We start from the raw sequence: 20,827 nt of genomic DNA on the forward strand, positions 1-20,827 counted from the left end.
CATCCACTACTGCTTGTGTAACTGTTATTTCTGTGGTGAGGTATTGTTTTGTTTTATTTTTGGTAGTGCAGGATTTTAACTTTGATTCCTAGCAGGAGATGCCTTTGGATACATTCTTAAGATGGAGTGGGAGATCTCCAGTAGCTTAAAGTCATCTATTTGGATGTGCTTATCTAAATATACATTGCCCATTTATTCAGTGATCCAACGTAGTGGTTTTGCCAATTGGTAAGCATCACTATTCTGAGTATAAACTCAATTACAAAGAAAGTAAGCACAAGATGCAGTCTTTTTTTTTTCCTAGGCTTTCTTTGGGACGTATTCATGTCAAAACCGTCTATGTAATCAGTCCACTATAAACCCCACCTCTCACCAATATATCAGGTGACTTATTGAGTCCACAGGTATTAACGTCACTTCACAAATAATGTCCTATAATTCTATGGCCAGGTCAGATCCTTTTGTTTTAGTGCAAAGCTACCATGGACTGAAATTCCCTTGAGAGAAAGCTAAAAGGAAGATATACATCTAATATTTGTATGGTTCTCTTCAAGAAAATCTAGCCTTGCTTTTTGCAATACCCTATACCCAGTTTCCCTTATTGTTAATATCTTACATTACTATGGTACGTTTATAACAACTAATGAACCAATATTGATGCATCATTATTATTAGAGTCCTTAATTTATTTGTATATCACTAGTTTTTATTTATATCCTTTTTTATTTCTGTTCCAGGATGCCAATGAGTATACCTCATTACATCGCCTTGTCATGTTTCCTTAGGCTCCTCTAGCCTCTGAACTTTATCAGCAGAAATATCTTTTGAGTAGTAATATTGGCTATATATAACAAGTAAATGTCACTCAAGAAGTAAAATCCCCAAAAGGCTTACAGTTTCTTCATCTAAATTGTACTAAAGAATTTCCAGCATTGCCACTTAATTTATTATGTATAGCTATTGAGGCCAGGTCTTAGTCAATTAGCCTAAGAAATAATTAAAACCATTCAAAGCTGCTAGACCTACCACACTGTATCTAGTTGCTTGTACATATTTAAATAAGTTTTTTCATGTATATTCATGTTCTTTACTTTTTAGTGGACCACCCTCAGGATCTGTTAATATGGTATCTAGTACCACACATTTTCCAGATCCCCACTCCCAGTATTTTTATCTAAATACTATAATTCTCTTGGTGGGAAAATTTTGTGCTTTCAGGTTTGTTTGTTAATTCACTTAATGAAGTAGCCAGTATACCCACAAAGCTCTTGCATTTCTACCGTCCTTTAAGTGAAAGTAAAAAAGCTTCCTGCAAAAACCTGCTTTCACTGCACTGCATGTTACAACATTCCAGGTGTCTCCAAGTAATAATAAAAATATTTCCTTTGCCAGTGTTTTTTGTGGGATACTGAAGTCCCATACCTAAATATGAATTGAATTTTCAGTGCTGTCACTTTCAATTAACCCAGTTAAACAAGGACAGGTTTCTCCCAGTGACAGCAAACAACTGGCCAAGATTGGTCATGTACCTAGGCCTTAGTTGCCAGCCTGTAGTTTTTTGGTGATCTATTATTGTGTTACCTACTTTTCTAGAACTTAGTGGCTTAATAAAAACCATAATTACATTATTCCTTATAATTCTGTTGTTTGACTGGGGCCCAACTGGGTGTCCTTATGCCCTTCTGTTTGGAGTCTCTTATGTAACTAAGGTCAGATGGTTGCTCCAAGATGGCTTCGTGTATGTATCTTGTGTTGCTGGGGAAGGCTGGTTTTGGGGCTCAGTAAGACACTGAATTCCTGAGTCCCAGTCTCAGTGCAGCTTTGCTGTGTCCAGATGGCCTCTTTCTGGGGCCTTGCCATGTGTTCTCCCAGTAGTGTTTCTTAATTTTTATATAATAACTCAGGGTTTCCAGGAGTGAAAAGTGGAAACTATTATGGCTTCATAAGGCAAACTGTGCAACTGGCACAAGGTTGCCTCTGCCACATTTAAAGTGAATCACAGGGCCTGACTAATTTAATAGGTGAGGGGACTACACTAAGATGTGAGTATTGAGAGGTGTGATGATTCATCAGGACCATGTCTGAGACCTAACTAAGACAAGTGGAGAGAAAGACAGTTTCCCTCCTTAGAGATTTCACCAGACTTACAACATGGAGGACTTGCTAAAAACGTAGTTTCAATTTTGAGAAAGCAAGATGTGGCAACTATCTACCACATGATGGAATCCTACTCCTAAGAAGTGCAGTGGCCTCTTCTGCATGGTGTGTTGACAAAATGATCCTCTGAGTGCAAGAACAGTATTTAAAAAAAAAATAGCTGCTCTCTACTTTTGTTATCCAGGTGATCTTTTCTAACTCCAAGAGTTAACCCGTTTCTTGCTAGTGTCTGTGGCATAATGGAAATTTCCAATTATTAGGGAAAGTATTTTACCAATTCTAGAGCTATTTATACCAAAGTGATACTCGAATCTCCAGATTCTTGTCCTGTCACATATTCGTTTTTCTGCTCTGACAGTACAGATATATTTGATAAGGATAGGGTTTCAATATGAATTTGACAAAAATGATAAGAAATACAGGAATTCTTCCTGAACTATCACCTGTTCTTCTGTAAGATGCTTGAAGGAACATGAAATATTGAATTATTATCTAGAAGGTATGTATCTCATATCTTTCTGCAGGTGTCAGTGCTAAGCTCTGCAAAAATTTCAGCCAAGACCTTGACATATTCCTTTTTTTTAAATTAATTTTTATTGGAGTAAAGTTGATTTACAATGTTGTGTTAGTTTCTACTGTACAGCAAAGTGAATCAGTTATACATATACATATATCCACTCTTTTTTAAGATTCTTTTTCCATACAGGTCATTACAGAGTATTGAGTAGAGTTCCCTGTGCTATACAGTAGGTTCTTATTAGTTATCTATTTTAAATACAGTAGAGTGTATATGTCAATCCCAATCTCCCAATTTATCCCTCCCCCCTTTTCCCCCTTGGTAACCATAAGTTTGTTTTCTATACCTGTGACTCTATTTCAGTTTTGTAAATAAGTTCATTTGTACCATTTTTTTTTAAATTCCACATGCAAGCAATATCATATGATATTTGTCTTTCTCTGTCCGACTTACTTCACTCAGTGTGACAGTCTCTAGGTCCATCCATGTTGCTGCAAATGGCATTATTTTGTTCTTTTTTATGGTTGAGTAATATTCCATTGTATATATGTCCCACCTCTTCTTTATCCATTCCTCTGTTGATGGACATTAGGTTGCTTCCATGTCCTGGCTATTGTAAATAGTGCTGCAATGAACATTGGGGTGCATGTATCTTTTCGAATTATGGTTTTCTCCAGATATATGCCCAGGGGTGGGACTGATGGATCATATGGTAGCTCTATTTTTAGTTTTCTAAGGAACCTCCATACTGTTCTCCGTAGTGGCTATACCGATTTACATTCCCACCAGCAGTGTAGGAGGGTTCCCTTTTCTCCACACCCTCTCTAGCATTTATTGTTTGCAGACTTTCTGATGATGGCCATTCTGACTGGTGTGAGGTGATACCTCACTGTAGTTTTGATTTGCATTTTTCTAATAATTAGTGATGTTGAGCATCTTTTCATGTGCCTCTTGGCCATCTGTATGTCTTCTTTGGAGAAACATCTATTTAGATCTTCCACCCATTTTTTGATTGTGTTGTTTGTTTTTTTGATATTGAGCTGCATGAGCTGTTTGTATGTTTTGAAGATTAATTCCTTGTCAGTTGCTTCATTTGCAAATATTTTCTCCCATTCTGTGGGCTGTCTTTTTGTTTGTTTATGGTTCCCTTTGTTGTGCAAAGGCTTTTAAGTTTTATTATGTCTTGTTTGTTTTTTTTGTTTGTTTTTATTTTTATTACTCTGGGAGGTAGACCAAAAAAGATCTTGCTACAGTTTATGCCAGAGAGTTTCTGCCTATGTTTTCCTCTAAGAGTTGACATATTCCTAATTTCTAATACTCTCTAATTTTCAGTTGGTCACGAACCCAAAGTGAATAGACTATCAAAGTACGTAATATCTTGTAGAAGAAAAAAAAAGGAAGTAAGCAAGAATACTAATTTACCATATAGATCCAGGAATAGCCTTATATTTTATATCATTGCTTAAGAAGCATAAATTCGAAGGGACAAAAGAAAGCCCTTGACTTTTCAACACAGAGAACTGTACCTTGATAAACATGATCCAATCAGGGTCAGGAATCTCCTCACTTAGGTGGACTTTGCCTCTTTTCTGGGTTGAAGGTGTAATGAAACAGGGAAATAGAAAGTGGATACGGAGACACAGAGATAGACATATTTGTTAGGTTAACGCTTTTTAACACCACAATCAGCTATGCAAAGGCAATTTAGTTTCTTTTTTTAATCCCAAATTCATCTGTTTTTCCTTCTAAGTCTCTACCAACATAGTAACGAGAAATGCAATCAATATAGATTCCACTCAGGTAAACAATCCAAAGCAACAAAAGGGAATTCAGTGAAACAGTCACTGTATTTAAGTAAAATCTATTTTTCATAACTTTGGGAATTAACATGTATAATTACTTGTAGCAAAATTAATGAAAAACTGAAAGGATCATCCATAAATATATAAATTATACTGCTGGATTTCTATGTTTCCTCCATACTCATATTTAATCTGTTATAAAATATACTTTACAGTTTCCATCCTCAACCTGTCTCATGTTTAAACTTCCATCTGAATATGTCTCATACAAATATTCCAACTAAGACATTCATCTATAGAATGAATGACAGTGAACCTGAGAAGGAGTATTATAAAGCTAAAATTAAACCTAGTTACAGATTCAAAATGTCAGCATAATAAACAAAACGAAGGTGTTCTGAGCCAAACCTACTTTATTTCAATATGGGAAATGTGTTTTACAAATGCACAATATTTAACATGCCCAATAAATATAATTGCAAAATGAACATTTGAAAGGTGAAGCCTAACAATTGATGACTAATGCAATTGTCAATGGGAAAAATGGTGATATATTGAGAAAGATATGTACACAATTAATGACAATAATTAAACTGGTAGGTAGTCATTAGCAGCAAAGAGGAGACAGTGGCGAGAAAGACAAGAAGAAATCGATTCACACCCAGCCATCTGGGAACTCTCCCTTGACCACACCCAGAATGGGCGAAACTATGGTTGTGTGGTGGGCAGTTTATCCTGATAAAGAGTGAGCACAGTAACATGAGGGGACATCCCCGGGCTGCGCATGCCCAGACCAGACAGGCGTATAACCTATAGTAAACCCAAACTCATTATATCATAATTATAATAAAACCTACATGTGGTTTTGCCCCCGAGTGGGCGTTTCTTAGCGATTCAAGGGTGAGAGCATGCGCAGCAGTAAACTTGTTACATAGCTCGCGACTGTCAATCAAATAATGATCCCTTGTCACTCAACCCCTCCTCCCTGCAAAATGCTCCTGAAAGGTGCCCTTAAGCCTGTACGGGAATGCTGCTTTCAATTCGCAGAAACAGCCCGCGCGCTCTCTCTCTCTCTGAGAGTGTACCTCTGCTTTGATAAACTTTGCTTTGGGCTTGCTTCACTTCGCTGATATAGCCCGCTCTCTTTCTCTCTCTCCCGCTCTGAGAGTGTACCTCTGCTTTGATAAACTTTGCTTTGGGCTTGCTTCACTTCGCTGACATAGCCCGCTCTCTTTCTCTCTCTCCCGCTCTGAGAGTGTACCTCTGCTTCAATAAACTTTGCTTTGTGCTTAAGCTTAACATGGTAGTTTGCAATTCTTTGCTTACTATCTTGGAACCGATTGCTGGTGAGGGTCTTCCGCTGACCTCCTCGGTTGAAGCTGTTTTGTTACAACGCCATGTCCACCCAGACAAAACCAAACAAAATCATAATACCTGTCTATCTGTACTCAAAGAATCAAGAAAATTGAAGCAATCAGAAATTTAATTAGGCTAAAGATTTTTTTTAAAAGGCATTTTAAAAAGAGATGAGGATTTAAAGTATTTTAACCAGTTCTGAGTAGGGTATCAGACAAGCAATGCAGTGCATTTCTCAGTCATTTCCTGATCCTTTTGAAAGCAGATCTTTTGCCCCTTTCCTGTTTGCCCACTTCTGTTCCCCTCTAACCTTAAAATAACCTAATTATAGGAATGAGATCACTGGGCAATTTAACCTAACTCCTGATTTATGCTCTCCTGAATGCACACCATGCCTTGTCTAACCTGTTGATTCTTTTCCTAGATAAAAAGTAAGAATGAAGAATTAAGTAAAGAATAATTAGCTCTCTACCCCCAACAGCACCCTAAGCAATCCTGCAGGCAGATCATGAGGGCAAGATAACATCTGAAGAGAGAGTCAACCAGTCTGCATGCAATGGAGATTGCTGCAGAACCCAACCTCCTGCCTGGATAATTCACTGAGATTCTTCCCCCCATTTTTTCCTTTAAGAATTGTCATGGTTGAGCAGAATCTTTGGAGTTGGTCCCTAGACACAAGTCCAACATCTCCCCAGATTGCTGGATTTCCTAACTAAAGCAGCTTTCCTTTCTATTGAGACTTGCCTCTTGAATTATTGGCTTATGAGTGGTAAGGAGCCAAACCTCCTGAGTTCGGTAACACTTTGAGGCCAGTTTTAATAGTGTGTACTTGAATTCCTTGGTTCCAGTTGTGTTCCTAAATCCCTAGAGAGGCAGTTTTGTGGTTTTCTGGAAGCCATTTCTAGATTTACAACCTAGAGCTGGTGTATCCTACCTGTTGTGGACTGAATTGCATCCTCCCAAAATTTGTATGACAAAGTCCTAACCCCAGGGACCACAGAATGGGACTATGTTTGAAGATAAGGTATTTAAGAGGTAATTAATTTAAAATGAGGCCATTAGGCTGGGCCCCAATGCAATCTAACTATTGTCCTTATAAGAAGAGATTAGTACATAGAGAAATGCACCAGCGCCACACATGCACTGAGTGACGACCATGTGAAGAGGCAGCAAGGGGGCAGACATTTGTAAGCCAGGGAAAGAGGCCTCAGAGGAAACCAACCCTGCCAGAAACTTGATCTTGACTCCAAGACTCCAGAGCTGTGAGAAAATAAATCTGTGTTTTAAGCCATCGGATTTGTGGTATTTTTGTTGTGGCAGCCCTAGCAAACTAACACACTGCCATTTCTAAGATTATTTACCTAAATATTTGTACTTAATTCTTTCTGGTAAAATAGATAGATAGTTTATCTTCCCTGGATTGAACAGTGATAGACATAATGTTTAACAATAAAGTTAAGTAACAGATCCTCAAAACTGGAAATCTGGGATTGCTTATCTGAACTGTTTGGGTTTGAATGCAAAGATGATTCTAGTCTTCTTGGAAATGGAAATCAATAGTGCATGACACACAATGGCAAAACAGTTACATTATCACAAAAGTAGCCTACTAGAAACAAGACTTCAGCAGAGGGAGCAGGTATGTTTGACTAGTATAATTTGAATGAGGAGTTCAAGTGATGCGGGAACCATGGTGGTGTCTTAAAGTACAGAGAGTTGCAAAATAGAAAAGATGACAACCTCGGGGCTTAAAACATCATTTAAAGGAATGAATAAAAGTTAAAGAGGTAAATAACAAAAGAGAATATTTGAATGCCCTATAAGATGAAAAGTTGCTCAGCATCATTTTTCATTTGGAAAATATATTTTAGGAGCATTTTAAAATAAAATAAACGCTTTAATTCTAGTAAAAGTAAAGAAAATGATACCAGACTAGCCCTACCACCATAAATATTTTTTTTTAAATGAATAATATACATTAAATAACTGTTTCTGGCTAGTGAATGGCAGGCATCACAAGGCTACAATCCCAGAGAGAAGCAAAATTAAAAAGATGAACCCCGGGCTTCCCTGGTGGCGCAGGGGTTGAGAATCTGCCTGCTAATGCAGGGGACACGGGTTCGAGCCCTGGTCTGGGAAGATCCCACATGCCGCGGAGCAACTAAGCCCGTGAGCCGCAACTACTGAGCCTGCCTGCGTGTCTGGAGCCTGTGCCCCGCAGCAAGAGAGGCCGCGATAGTGAGAGGCCCGCGCACCGCGATGAAGAGTGGCCCCCGCTTGCCACAACTAGAGAAAGCCCTCGAACAGAAACGAAGACCAAACATAGCTATAAATAAACAAATAAATAAATAAATAAATAAAATTAAAAAAAAAAAAAAAAAAAAAAAAAAAGATGAGCCCCCTGAGAGCCATGGCTCTTGGCCTGTGGCAATTTTACCACTGAGGAGCTGGTTGCTGAAGTCTGTCCAGAGCTGGGAATTCTTACTGATCTAAGCACTTTCTATTCCTTCTTATTCTAAATGGTGCTTTTGTATTAATGTCTTTTTACTGTTTCCAGAGAATCCTTTGTTGTCCTTTCTTAGCACTCCTCACAATCATTAATCCCTAGGTGAAATCGGTCTTCCCTTCTAGTCTAAGTTGGGCATCTTTTAATCATTTTCACTGAGAAAAATTAGTGCACTAACTCTGGCTCAAGAAAAAGTTGCTTAAACAGAAATGGTAAAGCAGTTAAAAAATTTTAACCAATCTTGGCCCCAAAACACAAAAAAGAACCCCAAATGAGTAATTATCCCATAAGTAAATGAACATTAACTGTTTCTCAATTTTTATGAAAGACATATATCATATACTTGGAAAAGATAAAACTATTTGTATACTTCTCAAGGTTTTAATTTGAAAACTATATGCAGAAAATATTTAATGGCAAAAATCAATTGCTATGAAAGGTGATATTTGTTGCCTGATTCATATGAAGTAGCAAATGCTTTTTGTTTTGTTTTGTTTTTTAACTTTATTGGAATATAATTGCTTTACAATGGTGTGTTCGTTTCTGCTTTATAACAAAGTGAATCAGCTATACATATACATATATCTCCATATCTCCTCCCTCTTGTGTCTCCCTCCCACCCTCCCTATCCCACCCCTCTAGGTGGTCACAAAGCACCGAGCTGATCTCCCTGTGCTATGCAGCTGCTTCCCACTGGCTATCTATTTTACATTTGGTAGGGTATATATGTCCATGCCACTCTTTCACTTTGTCCCAGCTTACCCTTCCCCCTCCCCATGTCCTCAAGTCCATGCTCTATGTCTGCGTCTTTATTCCTGTCCTGCCCCTAGGTTCTTTGGAACCATTTATTTTTTTTTTTTTAGATTCCATATATATGTTTTAGCATACATATTTGTTTTTCTCTTTCTGACTTACCTCACTCTGTATGACAGACTCTAGGTCCATCCACCTCACTACAAATAACTCAATTTTGTTTCTTTTTATGGGTCAGTAATATTCCATTGTATATATGTGCCACATCTTCTTTATCCATTCATCTGTTGATGGACACTTAGGTTGCCTCCATGTCCTGGCTATTGTAAATAGAGCTGCAATGAACACTGTGGTGCATGACTCTTTTTGAATTATGGTTTTCTCAGGGTATATGTCCAGTAGTCCCGCTGGGTCGTATGGTAGTTCCATTTTTAGTTTTTAAAGGAACCTCCACACTGCTCTCCATAGTGGCTGTATCAATTTACATTCCTACCAACAGTGCAGGACGGTTCCCTTTTCTCCATACCCTCTCCAGCATTTATTGTTGGAGCAAACGTTTTGAGTTGATTTATTCATGCTATAAATACTTATGTGAAAGCATATCACATCAGCTTTCATCATGATTTTACATTCCAAAAATGATCAAACACCCTTCCACTTCTGAGAGATGTTAATGTTCTAGAAAGCCTGATTAATTTCACCCTGTATATGTAGCTACGACTTAAACATCTTGAACTTGCATAAAGAGTACTAATAGATAAAACCCACAAATGTAAGGCATCTTTAACTATTTCCCATACAGTTGAAATAATCTGCCATAAATTCATGATTTTAAAGAAATAATAAAATGAGTAAGTTGTGCTAGAAAGAATCCCAAGTTTAGTTTGCTGAGCAAACATGCAATGAATTAACTAAGACTCGGTTAATTCTTAAAAGCTAATCTTAAAAAATAAAGTCGGGGGCTTCCCTGGTGGTGCAGTGGTTGAGAGTCTGCCTGCCAATGCAGGGGACGCGGGTTTGAGCCCTGGTCCAGGAAGATCCCACATGCCCTGGAGCAGCTGTGCCAGTGAGCCACAGCTGCTGAGGCTGCGCTCTGGAGCCCGCGAGCCACAACTACTGAGCCCACACGCTACAACTACTGAAGCCCAAGTGCCTAGAGCCCATGCTCTGCAACAAGAAGCCACCGCAATGAGAAGCCTGTGCACCGCAATGAGGAGTGGCCCCCACTCGCTGCAACTACAGAAAGCCCTCACACAGCAACGAAGACCCAACGCAGCCAAAAATAAGTAAATAAAATAAATAAATTTATTTTTAAAAAAAACTTGGTTTGATTACCTCTCTGTGGCAATACTGGTCGTTTCACCTGTCTTCGCTACTTTGCAGCAGAATCCAAGCTAGAAAATTAAAAAGTACAGCACTGAAAATATCCAGATTCTCCCTCAAGTTCTGTGTGTATTTCACATAATTAACGCATTAAGAATATGTATATGCTAAGTGAATATCAATTGCTCAGTGGTAAAGGAGCTTATTTTGTGTCCTTGTATTTAATTCAGTTTAATGAAATTAAATATAACAAACTTTTTTTTTTGGTTAAATTCTCTACTAGGTGCCAGGCTATTAGGTGCAGAGAGAAGGAAAGGAAAATAACACATTACCTTGTCCTTGAGAACTCACTCTCCAGAGAGATTGTTAGACTACTCCTTCCCAAAAAAAAAGCCAATGTGTACTTTGCCATCTACATTTGATTTTATTTCTCAGATATTATGGACTGACTTGTGTCCATCTCCCAAATTCATAGGTTGAAGCTCTAATACCTAGTACATTGATAAGGTCTTTAAAGAAATGATTAAGTTAAAATAAAGCCCCTAGGGTGGACCCTAATCCATTATGACTGGTGTCTTTGTAAGAAGAGGAATTTTGGACACAAAAGAGATACCAGGGATATACACACACACACAGAGAAAGGCAGACATCTTCACGTCAAGGAGAATGGCCCTAGGAGAAACCAACACTGCCATTTCTTGAAATTCTAGCCCCCAGAACTGTGAGAAAATAAATTTCTGTTGTACATGGCACCCAGTCTGTGATATTTTGTTATGGTAGCCCTAGCAAACTAATTTACCAGATTACAACTGATATTTAAAAATGTATACATTTAATATATATTTCAGAATCTACTTTTCACTAGGTTCTCCACAATATAAAAGCAATAAACAAGAAAGTCACCATCTCTGACTTTAACATACACTCAGAGTGGGAATAACTAATACTGCATATGTAATGATAGGTTTGATGAGTGTGAAAAACTTTTGTACAGTTCATTATGAGAACAGACAACAGGGGACCTAAGTAAAGTTTATCATGAGAGTTTTTCCTTATGGAGTTATTTCAAATCTATTCAAAGTTGTGTTTGGGCTAGCTAAGGAAGATGGCAGAGAAGGAGGAACAGAGGAGAAACCACTGAGTCTTTATTAAACTGAAACCACTGAATCTTTATTAAACTGAAACCTTTATTAAAGTGAAACAGTTGATGCAGACAAACAGGAATCAACTGGTGGGAGACAAAACTGATAGAAAGGTAGGAGTCGAAATAAGAAGAGTTGTGTAGGTCATGTTACCTACATGATAGTCAAATGTCAGAAAAATGTTTTTCAATAGAGCAGAATCGATTGATTTTTTTCTATTTGGTTATATTTTGTTTGTTTTCACAGTTTTGTTGAGGTATGGTTTACATATCAAAAAAATCTCCCTGTAAGGTATTCAGTTTGATGAGTTTTGGCAATTTTATAGAGTCATAAAACCACCACCATAATTGAGATATTGAATGTACCAGATACTCCAAAGAATTCCATCCAGGCCCTTTGTGGTTAATTTTCTCTTCTATTCCTGCACAACCATCTATATCATTTGCTTTGTTTTATCACTATAGGGTTTTTTTTCCCCCTAGAATGTCATATAAATGGAATCATGTAATTTATACATAGTCTATTGTATTTAAATGTTTTCCACATAGTCTGCTTTAAGTATGGATCCAAATTTTGTTTGTTTTCTGATTAACCCACTATGGGATATGTATAGTATACATACAATTAGTATGTCAGTTTACCAAATGATGAGTAGTTGATTGTTTCCAAGTTTTGGCTACCATGAATAATGCTGCTATGAATATTAATGTGTAGTTCTTGATTTGGGCATATGTTTTAGTTTCTCTTGGATAGCTATGATTTCTTTTCCCTTGGATAACTATCTAGGTGCATATTTATATCATAATTAGGTAAAATAATTGACACAAGTTTAAAACTGATTTGATGTAAGAGATTATGACAAGGAAGAAGTCAAATGTAGCTCATAATTTTCTGTCTTGAAAGAATGATTTAACATAATATTGGCATTTTCTGAGATGAAAGAAATTTTTGAAATAGAAAATTATGACTATAGTTTGAAATCCTGAATTTGAGATTCTGTGATGCAGCCAAATGGGGATATCAAATAATGGGTTAAACAAAAACTCTACCGGTAACAAAAGTGTTCTTGGCTAGAAAGTACATATATTGTAATAGTACAGAGACAAATAAAATTCACAATACTGAACAAGATCAGTGGCCAGTCAAGTATGGTCCAAGGGCCAAACTACCTATTTTTGTAAATTAAATGCTGCTTTTTAATTGCTACACCATTGGTTTACACATTGTCTATGCTACTTTCACACTACAATACAGAACTAAGTAATTATGACAAAGACCAGATGATCCACAAAGCCATATTCACTCTCTGGTCATATTTACTCTCTGGTCCTTTACTGAGTTTGCTGAGTTCCCGACATAATTATCAAGAGAATATAGAGTTATAAGAAAAGACTGTAAGACAGTGTAGACTAGAGGGATAAGAATATTCTGCATTTAAAAATAAGGCGGAGGGCACAGAAATCTAAACAGAAGATCCAGAAAGTATTCAGATTGTAAGGAAAAAAAAATAGGGAAGTGTTCTGCTGTAAAGTCCATGGACACAGAGTTTTCAAGAAGAATGAGAGATCGACTGAAATCAAGAAATATGAGGTGAATAGAGGGGTGGGATAGGGAGAGTGGGAGGGAGAGAGACGCAAGAGGGAAGAGATATGGGGATATATGTATATGTATAACTGATTCACTTTGTTATAAAGCAGAAACTAACACACCATTGTAAAGCAGTTATACTCCAATAAAGATGTTAAAAACAAAGAAATATGAGGATTGAAAAATAAGTATACGGAAGTCATTGATAAACTTACCAGGGCAATTGTGGTAAAACAATATAAGTCCAATGACGGTGGATAGAATTGGGAAATGGGTATTAGAGCAGGGTATTAAATGTATTCAATTTCTTATGGCATTGGGAAGAAAGATGATTGAGTTGAGGTCTAGAAACTTTTTGCCTATTACCCAGCAGGAGATCAGGGACCATTTGCTGCATTTGCTGTTGTCTAAATGAACCCGAGGATAATGATAATTGCCAACCAGTGCACAATGTACTGCAATACCTGATGGAGAATGTGAGGGGGTTATCAGTAAGCCAAATGTAGATCTTGGTGGGTGAAGTGATGCTGTAGTGGAGGACACTGAGACTATAGTGAAATAACAAAGTGGAAAACAAGAAAGAAAAGTAGACCTTATAGTGTCATCACTCATTCATAAATGCATGATTGGGATAGGAGTGAGGTGCAGACGGCTTTGACATTTATTACCTATGGTTGGATTTTGGGCAAGTGTCCCCTTTGCCCGGTTTTAATTGGTCATACTACATGAGAATACTTAAAACTTCCCCAAACCTTACTTTATAGTGAATATTAAGTAGTATCACATTTTACAAGGACAAGAAATATCAGCTTTAAATAAGAAATGTTGAAAGAAAGGGCACTAATCCCCACCAAGTTGCAATACATCTGTCTTGAGTGCCCTGTGAAAAATTAAATGGCTCAGAAGAGTAACTACTGATTATTGTGGTTAGAATAAATTCATGCATTTTACCCTACACAGTATCAGACATGATAAAAGTTAATCAGGAAGTCCCACAGTCTAAAGGAATTGATATTCTCACACAAACTTGGTGAATGCTTCCTATTTTATTCTAACTTTGAAAGGAAATGAAGTAAAATTCACTTTTTTATACTACTGTACATCACCGTCCTCCCATTCATGCAGGGTATCTGAATTTGCAAGCATATTGAATCCAGAAACCAAATTTCAATTTCATCCCTATTAAAATAAAATGGATTCATTATAGAAATAATAGGATGATGTATTTCTTTCTTTTTTTTTTATTATTGGAGTAAAATTGCTTTACAATGTTGTGTTAGTTTCTGCTACACAATAAAGTGAATCGGCTATATGTATACCTATATCCCTTCCTTCTTGGACTTCCCTCCCCACCCCCCCCACATCCAACCCATCTAGGTCATCACAGAGCACCGCGCTGAGTTCCCTGTGCTATACAGCAGGTTCCCACTAGCTATCTACTTTACACATGGTAGTGTATTTATGTCAAACCTAAACTCCCAATTCATCCCACACTCCCCTTCCCGCCCTGTGTCCACATGTCCGTTCTTCTCAGAGAAAAAAGTCAAAGAAGAATTTAAAACTGTGAAAGTATACACATATTACTAGCTGAGGATGGTTAATTAATATGGCGTAATAGAGGATCCAGTACGATGACTAAACTTAGGGAATAACTGGATCTGAGACTTTAGATACTTAATGGTAAGATACTTAATATTGAGAGATTTACCATCACTTAATGATGAGATACTTAATGGTGAGAAACTGGATGGTAATTCCCTAACGTTTTCAACAAATGGTTCTGGAACAATATGTTCCATTGCCAACTCATAGTGTTACATCTGGATCAATGAAACTGACAAAGTACGACAGTCCATAAGAGGCTTGAACACAAGACCTCCTGGGTCTTCTAGAAAAGAACTTATTGGCCTATGGGACATCTTTTCCTGGTTTGGTAACGACTGAGGCTCTTGGCTATGTTCACTTCTCTAGGCAGCCTGTCATCCTGTTTGGAATAATTTCTACTATAATCTTGGTTTGCTGTTGCCTCAGACAGATTAACCAGTTATTCTCACAGCCTCTTAATGTTGCAGTCATTTGAGTACATGATGGGTAGCCTACATTACTCACTCAGGTCCTAAAGGATCAAGAGTTAGAGTTCCTCAACTCTTCAATTCTGGTTCTAGCCCCAAATCCTAGCTCTTTCAGATGTGACCATAGGCAATTATAAGATTTTGCCTGATGGTCTTCACAAGGCCAAGGGAGGAAGATAATTTGCCCTTCCCACACCAGTACATTGCAGTTTCTAGGAGGAGTTGCAGTCAAGAACTCACATCCTTCAGGCCAGCCATGCTCATACACATATCAGCATTCCTAGAGTAAGAATCCCATTCAGAGAACACTTTATACAGTGTCTTGTCTAAGGCACTTTCTCCACTCTGACTCAGTAATTTGTCAATAATGACATTACAAGAAAAAAAAAAAAACAAAACCCTCAGAACAATAGTAGTCAGGAACATAGACAAAAATTAAAAGAAAAAAAAATTCTAACAAGGTATTAAAAAATGGAATGCAACAATCCATATACATGTGTAGATAGATAGAGAGAGGGAGCGTATATGTATATAGGTTAGTACATATACATATATTCCTATGCCCTGTTGGCTGAGAAAACCTAGAAGCAGTGACACCCCAGGATCAATGAGCACACTTAGCAGAAGATACCAGTTTCTAGTACCATTCGCCAATAAAAGAAATCAGTCAGTGTCCTTGGAGAAATGGCTGACTCTAGGACTGGGGCAGAAAATAAATGAGTTTGGAGCATCTTTCATTGCCAAAGTAAGGAAGTACTTATAAGCGAAAAAGAAACAATGATGGCAGTATGTCAAAGGGACAGAGAAGCCAACCAAAAGAGTTCCAAATAATTAAAACCAGAAATTTTGAGCCACAAAATAAAATAGTATTGCATTATAAACTTTAATATAAAATATATATACCCAGGTGTCCTAAGTGTTATAAATAAATGATTCAATAAATAAATAAATGGGGTACAATAAAAAATTTTCCATATAGAAAATTGCCAAATAATTTGTGTAAATTCTTCACTCTCAAGGAGGTGAAGCATAACTCCTTAAGTGTAGACTGTGAAAATGACTTCATTCCAAAGAGTAGAGTATGAAAAGTATGGAGGGGGGCAAAAAGATTAATTTAACAGTGGAGAAACCTGACAAACTCCACGTTAACATCAGTGGTAATAAGCCATGTTTATGATACATACCTTTGATATAATGTGATAAACAATGATGATTTACTTCTGTGGTTTTCCTCTGTAAGACCCACAACTGCAGTCTATAATGAGAAAAACATCAACAAGTCCAAACTGAGGACCACTCCACAAAATACCTGACCAGCTTTCTTGAAAACTGTTAAGGTCAAGGAAAACAGTGAAAGTCTTTGTCACCATTATAACCGAGAGGATCCTAGGGAGACAGGACTACAAATTCAATATGGTATCTTGGATGGGCTCTTGGAATTGAAAAAGGTAATTAAGTAAAAACTAAGTCAATCTGAATAAATACTGAATTTTAGTTAATAATATATCAATATTAGTTAATTAATGGTAACACATGGACTATTCTAATGTAAGACATTAATAGGAGAATCTGGGTGTGGAGTATATGGAAACTCTTTGTACTATTCCACATTGCCTTTTTGTAATTCTAAATCTATTCTAAATCTATTCCTTCTTCCTGGAAATATGTACAATGCAAGCTATGCTAAGGCTATCCCTGTGGGTTTTCATTATCACTATCAGGGATACAAAATCTAGGTTAACAGATGGTACACCGGGGTGGAGGTAGGAAGAAACTGTGATTGATTGAAAGGAAGTTTACAGATGGATAAGGAAACCAGAAAAGGAAATTATCACTCCATATCTAACTTAGCTTCCCAAAGCAAGATAATGATTTTCTTGGCCATTTCTGTTTGATGTAGTGCTGACTTATGTTCAAAGTTGGAAGAAGCCCAAGATGTCTTTTCCACTGAAAAGGAGAATGTAACTGAAGCCAAATCCTAAGATTTACCCCAAAACAACTTGAATCGTTTGAAGGAAAGACATCAGCCAGTATTTCTTGTTGAATATCCTGATTAACAGCAGTTGAATTGATCACATCTGTAGCACTTCCTTGGTTGTGTTATCATATAGTTTCTTTTATAACCTTAAAAGAAATACTACCTTAGGACTAGACTGTATGCTTTATGCCTGGCAGAGAGCAGCTGGTGCACCATGTGGCCGTGAACCAGGATGACATTTTTTTTAGACAACTGCATGGGTACAAAGCAAAGGGATTTTTACTGCCTGCTCCTCTATCAGATTCTGCTTTGCTCTTAGACCACGTATGAGTATGGAGGGATCATTATAAAAGTGGCTATTGAAACAGCATTAACGTCCGAAATGATGAATGTTGGTGATGTAACAGTTAAAGATCAGTGATAATTTGTTTCTGAAACTTCAGAAAAGATATTTATGCAAAGTCATTTTTGCATATTGATTGAAATGCACCTTGAAACACATCTCTGAATATGATCAGCTAACAATTGCCCAGATGACATATTTGTTGAGGGTGCATATCATTTACTTGAATTTCACCATTACCACAAGTACTCAGCACTTTGATGACTCAGCTATCACTTGCCCCAATGTAGTAAGATGTTCTTAGGGCTTTGGAAACTGGATTTGGTATGGACTGGACATGGAAAGGATTTTTCTGGAGGCTCACCTTGGGTATGATAAGACTTGTTAACTTAGATAGGAACACAAGAGGGAGCTATTTTCAAGGAAACTGGCCATGTTCAAACAGTGCACCTTAAGAGGAAGAAAAAGTCTGATCAAATTAAAAGACAGTTACCAGGTGAACTGGTGTCTCAGGCTATATGACCAGCTTAAAATTGGCAAGTCATCACTGATAAATGTGGGTAAACATTCAACCATTATCATCATGACCACATGTTGAACTGCTAAATTAGGGCAATGGGAATTTGTGCCTCAGAGTCTCGAAAGTTAAGTTATGCTGTTGCTTTGCATGCTACACTGTTGCCTGTCATGAATTCTTTCTTAGTTCTTAAAACTAAGCCACCTTAAAACAGGGTGATGCCTGTTTTGTGCTGTGAGATGGATTGTAAATCTGAACCCAAACCACTGCAGCAGGTTGAACAGGGTGGAGACTATTGCTCCATTAATGGAAATATATCCATGGTCTGTGGATCCAGTAAGATCATCAAATATGATCACTTAGACCTTAATTCATATTGAAGTCTTCCTTTTTTATTTAAGCAAAACCTTTTGAGAACAGTAATATGTATGCTAAAATGTGTATAAATCATAAACGTATACATGAATTACATGAATGAATTTCATGAATTAAACTTTCTGTGCAACCAGCATCCAAATCAAGAAATGTCATCTTGGGCTTCCCTGGTGGAGCAGTGGTTGAGAGTCTGCCTGCCAATGCAGGGGACACGGGTTCGAGCCCTGGTCTGGAAGGATCCCACATGCCGCGGAGCAACTGGGCCCGTGAGCCACAACTACTGAGCCTGCGCGTCTGGAGCCTGTGCTCCGCAACAGGAGAGGCTGCGACAGTGAGAGGCCCGCGCACCGTGATGAAGAGTGGCCCCCGCTTGCCGCAACTAGAGAAAGCCCTCGCACAGAAACGAAGACCCAACACAGCCAAAAATAAATAAATAAATAAATAAATTTATTAAAAAAGAATCTAGAAAATTACTGACCATTGTGTGTGATTTTTGTAACTTGTAAAGACAAAATAGACAGTTTTAATGGACCCGTAAAACATTTAAAATGATTATATTGAAACACAATACTTATAAAATTCTATCCAACCAATGTGGAGGTTTTTTCATGCTGTATTTTCTGGCCAGTGTTTAATTAAATTCAAGTTCATTATACTTATATTTCTATCACAGGACTGTAAGTTCCCAGAGCCGATCTGTCTGTCATAAGCTTTTGGTCATTCCAAGATTAGTCTGAATTTATGATCCTAGTAATGATCATTTAATAGTAGGGACAAACAACTATAGGTAATTGTAGTGACACAAAGGAATAGATGTGTTTTAACACAGCTGCATAAATTGCAAACTATAGAAAATTCATAATTTTACAAAGTTTCAACTCAGAGTCATTTTTTAAAATGTTAAGTATCTAATCTAGAAAATAATCGGGGAATAATGTTAATGACTGAAATGTTATGACCTTTATTTATGTCATATCCCTGAAATATTTTTAAACATGATTTTCTTCTGTAGATGGATGCACGAACTCTGTCATTGAAAATATTGAATGAAACTGACAAGTATACAGGAGGGAGCATATTATAAAAATACAACAAAACTACTTTACTGAATAATACTGAGTTGAAACATTGAAACGATTATTGTCTCTGAGAGCTAAAATCCAGATGATTTGCAGTATCCTATAAATGTATGATGTTGTTGGTTCTATTTATATAATGTACCATTTGACTTACTCTCTTTATGATATTTATATCTCCTTATGGCCAGACTTTTATAAAGCAATTTTTATCAAAGCTGTGAAGAGGTCTTTAACTTTTTCTTTTCAATCATAAACTTTTAAAAGGTGGCAGCACATACAGCGTTGAGTTTTATAAAAGAATCCACAGAGAAAACTGTAATTTTCTCCTATTCGATATATTGTGATAAATTCCAAGGAAAGATATATTCATTCATATTTTTAAAAACTGGCTTATTTTCATTTTTAAGCATTTTTAATGTTACATATACACATTGATTTTAGAAATAAAACAATGACCAAAATGGTTTTCCATACTAAGTAGATGTTATTTTACATATAGCTTTCTGTTCTTACTGAGATCTCCTGAAATTCAACACTGATAAAGTAAATTACAATCAAAGAAAAAAAGATGTAATTAGCACTGTGCAATTTTTCTAACCTCTCATTTGTTTATATACAGCATAACCCTTTTCTTTTTCTTTTGGACACAAAGGGAGAAAATTCTTCCTTCAACTCCTTTCACCAACATTTCAGGTATAGTCAAAACTTTCATAAAGAGAAGCGTTTTTTCTAACAACTCTTTTTATAAAAGAATAATAACAAGAGACAAGTTTGGCTAGGTACCTATGATAATTTAAATAACCCTTTCTCATCTTGGGTACTTTATTACAATGAATGCCTACAACTGTGAATCAATTTCCCAATTGGAAGGAAAATTTAAAAAAAAAACCTAACTGAAAAGGACATTAACAACAAAACCAAACAAAACTAAAACAATCTGGGAAAACATGGTGAAGGCTTTCTTCTAATCCATGCTCAGTCAAGAGCATACATCACACTTCTTAGGGAAAAAGGAGGATCCAAGTTATACTATACAATTTTTCTGACTATTCCCACCCTAAAAGGAAAGACAATGGTTATTTCATCCTACAAACAAATTAGGGTTATATAAAGAAATTCAAAATACCAAAACTCTGTGTTTGAATATCATCGTTTAAGAGAAGATATGCTGTCGGTTTCAAAATGACAGCTTCATTTTCTTTCACTCAAATAAATGTGAGTCCATATATAGCTCTGTCTTCAGGCATCTTGAAGCTAAACATTTACGCAGTTTTTCTTAAGTTATGGAGAGAGATAATTAAAACCTTTGGAGAATTTAAT

General features: G+C 36.9%; 1 protein-coding gene across 3 annotated transcripts in view; it reads right to left on the reverse strand.

Moving 5' to 3' along the window:
• The window catches only part of LOC309623715 (uncharacterized protein), a 60,369-nt gene continuing 39,542 nt past the window's right edge, over positions 1-20,827 (reverse strand). Inside the window, exons 2-3 of one of the 3 annotated variants that reach the window (XM_082380834.1) lie at positions 10,427-10,485; positions 1-4,263 (exon numbers count right to left, since the gene is read on the reverse strand). In XM_082380834.1, the coding sequence (XP_082236960.1) occupies positions 4,242-4,263; positions 10,427-10,485 (81 nt within the window). In that variant the 3' untranslated portion in view covers positions 1-4,241. Of the gene's footprint in view, positions 4,264-10,426; positions 10,486-16,399; positions 16,471-20,827 lie in introns of those variants that run through there. The other 2 variants (XM_082380833.1, XM_082380832.1) reach the window with 2 other exon arrangements.

This window comes from Balaenoptera borealis, assembly GCF_965194805.1.
Source record: "Balaenoptera borealis genome assembly, chromosome: 2".
In the NCBI taxonomy this organism is placed as follows: Eukaryota; Metazoa; Chordata; class Mammalia; order Artiodactyla; family Balaenopteridae; genus Balaenoptera; species Balaenoptera borealis.